This window comes from Ursus americanus, chromosome 8, assembly GCF_024610735.1.
Source record: "Ursus americanus isolate L20-20 chromosome 8, mUrsAme1.1.p, whole genome shotgun sequence".
In the NCBI taxonomy this organism is placed as follows: domain Eukaryota; kingdom Metazoa; phylum Chordata; class Mammalia; order Carnivora; family Ursidae; genus Ursus; species Ursus americanus.
In genome coordinates, this window is record NC_142134.1 from 51,505,712 (window position 1) to 51,518,307 (window position 12,596).

Here is a 12,596-nt window from a genome sequence, read left to right on the forward strand (position 1 = left end):
CGCTCGCTCTCTCTGTCTCTGTCTCTCAAATAAATAAATCTTAAAAAAAATAATAAAGTCCTCTCTCTCCCCCCACCTGTGCATGAGTATTTCAACATGTATATCCATATACAGGTCTGTAAGAGTGTGCGTGGAGAGAGAACTCTGTAGAGATACAGGTATATGAAACTTCACAAAATCTGCCCTTAATCCTCTCCTCCAAGTAGACCCAGCTGTTCCCATTCCTTTTCATCCGGTCCGATCTTACTGTTCCAGCCTCTTCTATAGTTTCTCTTCTGAATGGTGTCTTCAGTCTCGTGGCTTCTGTAGAATCTTTCCCATCCACCCTAGCCTTGGAAATCCTGTGTCCTGTGTTTCTCATCACCCACATTATAACTGGGCATATGATTGCTAATATGTTCCATCTCCCCAGCTCATGAAGTTCCTCTAGACTGAGAGTTACATCTTACATTTCCTTGTTATCTTCAGTGCATAGCACGTAGAGAATACCTGTAGATGATATGTCATTCATCCGAACAAAACAAAACAAAAAATCGTGTTAAAGCTACTTTTTGTGAGGCAGTGAATCTCAAAAACCTTTCCAGTCAACAAGTACAGATACTCAGGCTGGGGGTCCCTTCCCTAACTGGATAAGAATTATCCAGGGAGTATGTTTACAAAACAGATTCTTAGACTCAGACCCCAGAAGATTCCCATTGGGCAGAACTCGGGTGAGGTTCTAGAATCCATGTTTTGTATCGGCTCCTCAGTAATGCTGAAATAGAGCCAGACTTGTGAGCCACCTCACGGCAGTGCTGTCGCTTTGGCCCTCTCTGTGCCCAGTCTTGACTGTGCTATTCAGAGGGGGTTATGCCGGTTGAAGTGTATTCATCTGTGAGTGTGTCATCAAGTATTCCTTCTGTCTGGACTTCGTAAAGCCAGGACGAGGGATAGGTTGTAAATGACTCACACTATGAAATGGCAACTGAGCATAGCTACTACTGTGGACTGACTGTAAGTATCTACAGTAACCTCCAGACAACACTGAGTGGAATTTGGGTAATAATCTCAAATTTCTCTTTACTAAGAAACTCGTGAACTTTTGTCCTTGGTGCGTAGTGTCCCAAATTCCAGTTCTCGTATTCATTTCTCTAGACCACAGGCTCTTTTCAGTCTTTTGTCAGTCTCCCCTCAATGTTGCCACCAGGGTCTCTGTTCAGAGTCTTTGCTTATGAATTTGTTCAGTAGACAGTCATTATCAGTTGATCCTGATGGAGATTTTCCCCCCTCCTTCTCAACATATCCTGCAGAATGCCTGGAGCTACTTACTTTTGAACTCAGGAATGACTTCTTTGAGTGTGTGTGGCCTTGGTGCTTACCCGCCATCTTGGTACTCTGCATGCTTCCTCTGAGTTCTTTGACCTTGGGCTCTCTGAATGTTCGGCTCTCTGCCCCCACCCCTATATTGTCTGCCAAACTGCAGCAGAGGAAGGAGCATTTAAGCACTACTGATTGGTGAATAGAACGCTTTTCCGAGTGGAGCCACACTAGAAATCCATTCTCAGCATTACTTCCAGAACCTTCCTGTGGAAACCTTCAGTCATACTCCTCTGTCTTGCACGTACTCAGGGATGTTCCTGCTTAGCTATTTTATAGCCTCAATTTCATAAAGCCTTTATAAGTAATTTAAGAAAATGTTTACTGGCATAGACTTTTTAAAAAATTTATTTTTCAAAGTGTTCTCAGTCTTCACAAATCTATGGTATAAGTAGAGCAGGGATAGCCATTCCCCTTGATGAGGTCTTTTCCTTTCCTCCCTCCTCCCCCATCTCCCCATGCTCAACCCTTCCAAGCCCAGGTATTGAGCTGGACCATAGCACATGGAAAGGTTTCTCTCGAATGCCCCCTTCCCTGCAGTTTCATCCCCTTGTGCATTTGTCGCTAAATAATATATGTCCACGCATTTGGAAAAGATTGTGTCTCGCTGTAAGCCACCGTTTCCCAGTTGTGAAGTTTCTCTCTGGCCAATGAGATATTCGTTGCTTTAGTGTTGGAGGAGACAAGATAATACAAGGCTAAAAGTGCAGGCTCCACAGTCACACATTCGATTGCTTAAAAGCTGTGTCACCTTGTGCAAGTCAGTTAACACATCCAGACCTCTCTGTATAATCATAGTACAAGTGTCATTGGTGATTGTGATGATTCTGTAACATCATACAAATAAGGCACTTAGAATAGTGCCTAGCAGACCACAGTCCCTCAGTTGTTATTATCATTTAGTATAATTATTATTTTGGTTACAGTGGAAAAAATGGCTCTTAGATGGTGACTTTCTTTGAATGTCATTTTGTGACTCTCATTTGCAAATTTTGTAAAGGAATGATAACTAATTCCCTTATGAAAATCCAGGAAGAAACCATTTTTAAAAATCGAATTCTCCATGTCCCATATCCTGAATTGTTTATTTTGAAGATGCGTGAAGACCTAGAGGCCACAGCGGCCTGTGCTGCAGGGCATTCTGAGGAACAGAAGGAGCACTAGGTATTCTGTTCAGTGTGTGTTTTATTTTACCACAAATCCCCTCTCCATAAAGCATCTCCCAGAACTGGCTCCAGAGCAAACCCTTTGGGAAATACTGAACCACAAGCTTCACTCTTTACACCTGTTTGCTCAGAAAACATAGCATGTTAGGCTTTCAAGTAGAGAAGAGCGAGTAGCAGGGACTGTGATGAGCTCGAGGTGGCGTCTGCAGTGAGCTTGCCTGTCCCTACTTCCTTCTCCTGTGGAAGCTCCTCCCTACCCTTCAAGACCCCGCTCAAATGTCTCTACTTTCAAGATGCTTTCTCCAGCTTCCCAAGTGAGTTGGTTCCTTTTCTAAGCCTCTACAACCATCTGTACTGTTGACCCTTGAACAACCCAAGGGTTGTGCCAACCCCCTACGCAGTTATAAATCCACATATAACTTTTGACTCCACAAAACTTTACTAACAGCCTACTGTTGACCAGAAGGCTTACTGATAACATAAACAGTCAATGAAACATACTCTGTATGTTGTATGTATTACATATTGTATTCTTACAGTAAAGTAATCTAAAGAAAAGAAAATGGTTAAGAAAATCATAAGGAAGAGAAAATACATACATAATACTGTGCCGAACTTAGTGGAAAGAATCCGCATGAAAGTGGACCCACTCAGATCAAACCCGTGTTGTTCAAGGGTCAACTGTATATATCGCGGGTGTCGTATCTTAGGCGGGAGATGGTCGAAATCACCCATCACACTTGCTGAAGTATATGGTCACAGGGTTTTTAGGTCACAGCTTAAAAAGCTGCCCCGACGGAGATCGATCCAGTGGGTTCCATAACATTGTCACAGTCTGTCTTCCTCTCCTATTTTTGAAGCACCATGTTCCTTCAGTTAAGGAAGAGTTGAGGCGACAGCTGGCATGTATTTGAGGGACAATTTTTTTAATTACAGTGAGATCAACTGAGCAAAGGGTAGATTCTCAACTCCCTTTCCTAGAATGCTCTGGGGATATACCGCTGGAAAGGAATGACAAGGTAGAAGATCCCAGAGTGTTTAAACTCCCTTAGCTTGGCAGGTCTGGCGCTTTGACCAGCTGAACTCCAAGGAGCCTTGAGGACGCCACTCCGGCTTCCCTTAATGGCCCTTACCGCCTTCCCTTACAACAGTGACTGATTGTACCCGTCCGCCTCCCCGCCCCGAGAACGAAAACCTTGGCTTTCACCTCTTCCTGCCCCCATCTCGGCCCCCCAGGAACGGGAAGATGAGTGGGGTTGACTGCGCGGGAGAGGCCCGCGGGCGCGCTCAGTAAGGAGCCTTCTGTCTCCCCGCAGGGCCGCCCGATGACTCCGGTGTACACGGTGGCTCCGAACGTTCAGAGAATTCCCACTGCCGGCATCTACGGGGCCAGTTACGTGCCGTTCGCCGCTCCGGCCACCGCCACGCTCGCCACACTACAGAAGAACGCGGCCGCCGTGTACGGAGGCTACGCGGGCTACATACCTCAGGCCTTCCCCGCCGCTGCTATCCAGGTGCCCATCCACGACGTCTACCAGACGTACTGACGCTGGCCACCAGGGTGGCCGCCGACCACGAACTGCCCCCGAGGGAACACTTGACTATTTATGAAGAAAGAACGTGCGGGATTCGCACACTCGTGCGACCTGAAAGTGAAGAATGTTATCCAGTATCATCCTGAAAGATTTTATATTCATGAAGTTTTCACTCGTTTTTTTTTTGTGGTTTTTTTTTTTTAAAGACTGTTTTCAACTTAGCAGCCTGTGTTCATACATTTCTAAGAGACTTGCAATGGTTCCTGCCTTAATACCATCTCTCAAAAATTTGTACTCCATAGTATATTTGTATAGAGGTTTTTGTTTTTGTATTTTTAAGGATATATTTTCAGTATGAAGGTTATTTTCTTAACTTCTGCACTCCAGAGATTTCTATTTTGTAGTACCTTCGATAATATATCAACTATATATTGAAAAGCACACTTGAGCAGCTAGGGAACTATTTTGAAAAATATATTCAATATTTAAAGATACAAAACCATAGTGCTTTAAAATACTACATAAAATGTTATTTTAAAAGTTATACTGGAAAGTGCAATTTTAGAGTGAGTAAAATCTCTATTTCAGTTGGCATTAAGGGTTGATGGTGTTACCATGTGTTATCTATGACGGTTCTTTTTTTTTTTTTTTTTTAAAGGAAGGAAACACTCGATCTCTCCTTAAGCCCACGTTGAAAAGACTTGTCACACTTCTAAGTCCAAACACTGAAAAGCTCTCACCTGCCACCATTACCCTGTTTCCCTGTTTCTTCTCCATGTATCTTGCCCTCCCCATCCCCCTACTCATTCCTTCCCTCCTAGCCCCAGCCCCACCCCTGAGTTTGGCAAGTCTAGGGCAAATGAATTACTCTGATAGAACATTGGTGGCTTTTATACTTCTTCCTGGGTTTTTGTGGGGGTTTTTTGTGTTGTGGGGTTTTTTTGGTCTTGGTTGGGGAAGTATTTTCAATAGCTGAATATGCATAAGCACAAATTTTAATAGTTTCCATAAGATATCTTTGCATAGCTATTTAATGTCTTATATAAAACCTTAGTTCCTTTTCTAATGCTTTTATTTTATTCAGTTTTGAAGTATGAGTTTGTAGAGACAGTGAATGTTTTTGTTGACAAGACCCTCAGAGACTCTTGTCGTAGAAAGTTATGCTTCTATCTTCCTTATGTTTCAATGCAAAATATCTGTGGTTGTCAGGGGTGTTGGAAATACTATGTTTATTGAGCAGGGCTTTTCTCCATTGCTGTGCACGTGGTGGGGGTGAGCTGACGGGGCGTGCACATCCAGGAGGAGGAGGAGAGACCTGTAGAAGTTAAAAGATAGCTTGTAAATAGGTTTTTAGTTGTTTTCTGTGGCGTAAGTTCATGGTATATAGTTTAATGCAGAGTGAAACCATTTTATTTCAATGTTATTAAAAAGTTTTGTTTATTATTAGGAAGTAAATGTATTGTTGCAGTGTTGTGCCTGTCTCAAGGCTTTTGTTTAGCAGAGTGAATGTAAAATACAGTAAAATGTTAAGATTGTCATCTGCTTTATGAAATACATCAACATGGAACTTTTTTTTTAAAGGCTCCATCAAGGACTTGAGGTGTGCAATAGGTAGCAAGGACACAGTTGTGTGTTTATGTCACATTAGAGATCTAGAAAATCTTTCCACTCACTGAATTTTTGCTAATGGCTGAATTCTTATTTATGGATTAATGATAGGATCACGCCTTTAGCAAATACTTTAGTTTTGTTTTAAATTTTAAATTAAGAGAGTCCCAAATGCCTTTTCCCTCCCCCTCATCTTAGGGTGGGATGAATTTTTTATATATAAGCAATATTTATTTAACTATTCTATAAAATTATTGAGTGCCTACAAAGGCCTTTAAACATGTCTAATGTTTCTTTCCATCGTTCTTAAATGACATAAAATAATCGTGCAATGTTCCTGATGATGTACCCAGCAAGCTGCCTCCAGACTTGAATCTGGTGGAATGAGTAATCCAACAAAATGCAGTTTGGATCAGATCCTCGTCCCTTGACTTTGTGTGAAAGGACTCCTTCCAGTGAAGGGGTGTCGCAGAGGTTAACCGGATAAGACTCTGACCCAGCGGTCTTACTGTATTTTACATATGCCTGTAAATTATTTGCAAAAAAAAAAAAAAAAAAAAGTAATGAAAAGAAAAAGATAGATGTGTTAACATGGCAACTACCAGACTACCTTAAAAACAGATGTTGCTGAGCCTCTTCTCTATAGTCTGTCTCTTTCTGTTTCAAAACCATTTCACATACACTACTGAGATAAGTTTATAACTTGAAATGTGAACTTTTTTTTTTTTAGGGTTAAGAACAAACTATATAAATGTTAAAAAAAAAAAAGCTTTAGTGTTCTCTGTTTTCAAACATGCTAGAAGTTTAGTTATCTTTAGTTGCTTTGTATTTGAAAAGCTTTTAAATTTATTTAGGTCTTCATTTACAATACATTCTTAGGATGTATGTAGTAAATAAAGCTTTCTGTAAAGCAGTTTCCAGACCTTATTTTAAATTGTGTTTTCTTTATACTGATTTTTTTTCCTAACAAAATAAGAGAAACCCTTACAATGTGGAAGGAAGCAACTTGTTCAGTATTTTCAGCCAGAAAAACCAGCAAGTTACTGTCATATTTTGGCTTGGAATTACATTGAAGATGGGTTATATAGTAAAAACTGTGAATTATCAGTATCATCAGACTCGAGGTTAGGTGGTTGAAAGTTAAGCGCCCAAATTCTGCTCAACATCCGGACTGGAGTGGAATGTGGCTAAGCCTGTCTCTGCTGTCAGTACTGAAGTCTGTGATCCCAAGAGCGCCACACTCAGACCTCTAAATGGAGGCAGTTGATGTGACATTTTGTTTGGTGATCTCGGGAAAGTGCTGGGTGACCTGAAGGTCCATCATTGCATTCAGAAACCAAAGCCTTGTGTTCCTCGTTTTCACAGTGCACAGCAAGGTTAGCAGGACACTTCCTTCCCTCTTCTCTAGAGAGCATCACTACCTTCAGACAATGTCCATTAGCTAAGCCAATCAGGTGACTGAAGGGCAGGTGATGGGTAGTCACTGGAATTAATTCTAAAAAACTTGCCCCACATGGCTTTACCATTGACAAAAAATTTTACCTTTTAGTCTTGAGCAGTCTGGGTTACGGCCTTCCTTCTCACATTTCTTGGAATAGTAACTTCTTCCTCTTAAAAAGATAAAGCCCTTTTTTAGAGGCAGGAGGGGCCAGCAAACTTCCCAAGATGACAGATCATTAGGCAATATTTTCAAGGGCAACAAGATCTGCTGATTTCTTTTTGTTCTAGGAGGAGAGTACAGATGCCCTTCAAATTGCAGAATCACAGAGTTTGAAGTCTCATTAGAAAAAGAATAATCCCACAAAATGTGCATCACTCCTCTACGAGGTACTGGGGTTGGTTCTGTGTGCTGTAGCAACCACAGCTTGAATAAACCCACAACACCTCGTCCGAATAGAGCTTACATTCCGGGGGGAGAACATGGATTGAGCAGATAAACAGCATAGTGGGTAGGGACAAATGCTATGATGACGTCACTCATTAGGCTCTTTGGCTTCCCTAATTGCATGAGGACCTCACAATAACTCAGTGAAGTAAGCAGTGTGACTGGCCAAGGTCACACAGCTGGTAAGGACCTGGACTGAAATCTGTTCTCAGATTCCGAGTCCCAGATTCTTGCGAACAGTACACTGATCCTGGAAGTGGACAAAACCAGTCATGCTACCAACCTGCCTCAGAGCCCAGAGAAAGAAAAGAAAAGCTTCCTCTACCAGTGCACTTTTCCATTGGGTTCTAGTATGTGTCCATATGCAGCCTCTTTCCTTGGATGAGAACTTGGATGAGAACTGAAGGCCGAATGGCTGAAAATGCCTCTTCTCGGCCTGCAGGACCTCGCAGCTCTAAGTAGAGCCGCTCACAATGTCCACGCTGGGAGTTTTCAGGAGTTCTATCTACAAGGCTGTGCCAAACATGACAGAGAAGGCTAAAGAACTGTCTAGAAAGCCAGCTGTACCCTTCTGATTTCCCTAGAATAGGCGCCCCGCTTTTTTATTCCAAAAATACCTGTCATGACAATATACGTAAGCGATTATTTAGTTGAAAGAACAGTTAGAAAACAAAGTTTTGGTTTTTCTTTTCTAGTGAAGGATCCTCCCAAGACAGTCCAACACTCGCTGGATGCTGTTCTGCGGCACGCGCTGTGTGTGGCGTGTTTTGTTAGCTGTAATTGACCTTCCTGGCTTAGCAAACTCTGTTTTAAGGATGGGGTGCTTGACTATTTAATGGAAATGTATATTACCTCAGTTATTACATGATGTTATCTTTATTATAAAGTCTTCTGGGCACTCAGGTTCTATCAGAGTTGAAGTTTATTTACAGTTTTTTAACATGAAATGTGATATTTTGGCATGGCTTTTTTGATGAAATGACATTTTGACACCATGACTCTTAAAAAAAAATACATCTTCAGTTTTTTTAAAAAAATGACTGGGTAGGATGATACAGATGTACTCACTTTATCCTTGCCCGACCACTTTGTTGACACATTCCCCGTCTCTGACCCCCCAAGGTCAAGGGCAGGATTAGGCTTAAATACAAAATGAGGTTCAGGAGACCTCCACAAAGTGTTTGCTTCAAGTTCTAAGCTGTTGGACTGGGTACAGCCTTTTCTTTCTCCTCTTTCTCCCTCTTCAGTCATCCCTTTCTAGATACTCGGTATTCCTCTGTCTCCTAACTTCTCACACCAATATACCTGGAAAAAATCTGGTTGCCCAAAGACTCGCCCCTGTGGACAAGCACCGTGGCCTCATGGAACAAGGCTGGGTTTGTAGTCCACCTGCCTGGGGGGTAAAACCCCAGCTTTGCTACTTACCAGACACGTGACTTTAGAAAAGACGCCTCGCCTCTCTGAGCACCAGTTTCTTAACTGGTAAAATAGATAAAATAATCCGGACCTCACCAGGTTATTGTGAAAATCAGCTGAATTAGTGAATCCAAAAAAGCCTGGTATGTTGTAAGCACTCAAGAAACACATTTCCTTCCCCTTCCCTTGTAGTGTGAATGCGTTCTGCTAGCCTTTCCATTTTACCCCTTTTGATTCCTTTTTGTTTTCATTGGTTCGATAAATATTTATTGAATGTCGACTGTGTGCCAGCACAGCATGAGGCATTGGAGAGATAACGATCAACAAAACTGACCCTCTCTGCCCTCTAGAAACTCCCAGGCAGGATAAGATAGTGTTGCGTGCTATGAAATGGGAGGGGGCAGCCCCCGAGGCTTGGGCAGGGGGTTAAGAAGGACTAAGGGAAAGAAGTGGCATCTGAGCCAAGATCTACAGAATGAGTAGGAGTTAGGGCAGCTGAGCAGAGAGAAGAGGGGACAGGAAGTAGCCAGGTATAGAAGAAAAAAAGGTGGGGAATTGTCAGGTCTCCGGAACTAGCTGAGTACGGCTGTCTCAGAGAAAGGGTGTGCTGTGAAGAAACTCAACCTTTGTTCTGCTCAGCTTTAAACAGGGTTCATGGGCCTGTGTCAGCTGTAGAAGGAAGAGATTTGGTCCCTTTAACAAGGAAGTGGGAAGAACCTTAAATCATTCTTCCTTAGGGTTTTGAGTTCCAGAAAATGGCGGAGCCCTGCATTTACTAAACTGCAGAGGGAACAGCTTTCTCTCAGGCAACAGCATGGTGAATCTGAGCACTCCCCCTAGTGGGCAACTCCCACTGTTCTGTCTCCCTGGTCCCAGGTGATGCCCACCAACCTTGATCTTGTGGCGGAAAGTTTGGAGGGTCAGCCGGGGCTCTTAGGGTTCCCCACCCCTTCCCTCCTTAGGTCCACTTTCCAGCCTCTGGAACCTTCCTTCCTTTCCTCTCGGAAATCAGACTGCGGCTACACGTGCTGGCCAGGGCGTCCCCACTCTCCCCCTGGCAGCCCTACAGACATGCAGACTTCTCAGCAAAGATGAGGGGGGCCTATAGTCCTCCGCAGGACTGTGAGGGCAGAGGAGGGTTCCAGGTAAAATCTTTCGAGACTCACTGGCTCCCTCGGTGGGCTTATATTTTCCTGTGACTCTGTTCCACACAATTATACCCACGATCAAATGCAACACCAAACCCTGCATTTGCAAGAAATATGACCTTTCCTGAGCTAATTTTTAGCCATCCTTCTTGGCTTGTTCTACTTTGTTTGTCAAAAATCTTCATTAATGATTAACCAACCACGAGGCTTAAATAGGCCTTAGTCATTCTGAGGCAGGTAAGACAAGTTGCTGAAGTCCAGTTGTTTCTGAGATGACCTTGCTGGGGGCACTGGGTCCAGACATTATGAGCTTATGGTATTATGATAACACTGGGCCATGCCAGTTTGCTTTTTGCAGGGAATTTTCCTCTCTGTTTTCAGGACCTTTATTCTAAAGAGTGGTGGCACCAGGAAATGGTATTTCTATCAGCCTCACCAGCTTCACCCCAACCCTGATTCAAATATGGCCACTTGATACTTTCTGTCTTAAAGTGCTAAGCAAACCCCATCCTGACAGGCCCTTCATCTCCCCTTTCCAAATAAGATGTGCCTCTAAGAGGAGAAGTTCTGGAAACGTGGCTGAGTCTAAATGTGCTCTAGCATTTCTAGAAGGAAGCATTTGGAGCCTAAGAGACAACTGAGAAAATAATCTATTTCACATCATTTCCTGACACTGCAGTGCGAATATCCCCTGCCCTCTGTGAGTATTTCTTCTTTTTCCTCATTTTCCTTATGCCTGGGAATAATGTTAAAGACTTAGAGGGTGATCACTCAGCAGGAGGTAAGAATAATTGAACAGTATAATGAGCTAACAGTAACTCCTATGCTGATCGAATACTTACTATATGTTGTGTAGTTTACATGGATTTTTTAAAAAACTTTATTAAAAATAATGTAGATCTAGAATTGTGCACATATCACATATAGCTTGAAGAATGTTCAACAACAGTATATCCATGTCACCAGCATCCAGATTAGAGACATGACCACTATACTAGAAGCTTCCCTAATGGCCCCGTCCAGTCACTACCTCCTCCCCAAGGGTAACCACCCCTCTGACTTCTAACAGCATAGATTAGCTCCGCATGGGTCATTTTTCTCATGCTTGAAATCGCTGCTACTATTATCCCTTTTAGAGATAGAAAACAAGGAGGCAGAGAGGTTTAATAACTCCCCAAGGTCACATAGCTGGTAAGTGAAGAGCCTGAATTTGAACCCAGATTATCTAACTCCAGAGTTGGGACAAGGGTTTGTGTCTGGGTGGGTAGTGGGGGGGAGTAATTGTCGTATACCCATTTTGTAAGGACTTAATTTGTTTCTTCTAGAAGTTTACACTGCTCTCCTAACAGAGTCACTTCACCATAAATATCACTGGAAAGAAGAGAATAAAAACCCAGCACACATGGCGGAGGACGCGGCACAAAACCTTTAGAAGTTTCTGGGCCCTGTGGGATTGTCCTTTTATTCCCCATGGCTCCAAATCTCTTGCACTCCAGCATCCCTTGTATCAAACTCCACTTTCAGGAAGGGAAGGAATGAACTAATTTACTTGGAGTTATGCATTTTTCACTAAGGGCAAAGCCCTTGTTCAATAAACTGAGGAGTAAAGTTCTAAAGTTTGGCATTTAAGGCTATACCCAGTAGGATAAAGAGAATAACTTCAAGCATCGGGAGGTCCTCCAACTGCCACGTACCACAAAGGCAGCCCAGAGGGGAGCTCAGCCTAGGAATTCTGAGTTGTCAGGGGCCAAATAATTAGACCCTTGGAGAGTTCATTGAATAATGTTAAGGACCGATGGCCCAAATATAAGACATACTGAATAAAGTCCTGGAAAGACATGCCAATTGAGGGAACGTCTTTATTCTAAAATGGTAATATTATTATCAGCTTCCCTGTGAACAGCATTTCGGCTGGCCACAGAAGGCTGACTTCAGCTCTACCTCACTCGAGCCTCAGGACAATCCGTAAGACAGTTCCGGAGGACATTCTCCTTCCTGTTCTCCTCATTCATTCGTTTGTTTATTCAAGAAATGTATTTTTGGGGTTTTTTTTTTTTTTTTTTGAGCATCTGTTGTGTGCCAGGCATTGTGGTGGGACCTAAAGAAACAATGGTGAACATTATCTCCATTTTTTTTAAGATTTTTTTTATTTACTCATTTTTAAAAAAGATTTTATTTATTTATTTGAGAGAGAGACGGAGAGCACAAGCAGGGGGAGGGGCAGGAGAAGCAGACTCCCCGCTGAGCAGGAACCCCCAACGCGGGGATCAATCCTGGGACTCCAGGATCATGACCTGAGCCGCAGGTAGACGCTTAACCGACTGAGCCACCCAGGCGTCACACATTATCTCTACCTTATCAAGGAAGAAATTGAGGCCCAAAGAGGATACAGGGCTTGCCCAAGATGACAGTGACACTCTAAATTAAATACTATGGCGTGACTGTTTGTGTGGTGCCAAAGGCTTTAAACACAGTGTTTCAC

The 12,596-nt window shown here is 42.9% G+C and overlaps 1 protein-coding gene across 2 annotated transcripts in view; it reads left to right on the forward strand.

The window, feature by feature from the left end:
- RBM47 (RNA binding motif protein 47) overlaps window positions 1-4,714 on the forward strand; it is a 65,890-nt gene extending 61,176 nt beyond the window's left edge. For both annotated transcript variants that reach the window (XM_045815905.2, XM_045815904.2), the window contains exon 6: window positions 3,839-4,714. In XM_045815905.2, the coding sequence (XP_045671861.1) occupies window positions 3,839-4,069 (231 nt within the window). In that variant the 3' untranslated portion in view covers window positions 4,070-4,714. The remainder of the gene's footprint in view (window positions 1-3,838) is intronic.
- Window positions 4,715-12,596: the final 7,882 nt, after the last annotated feature.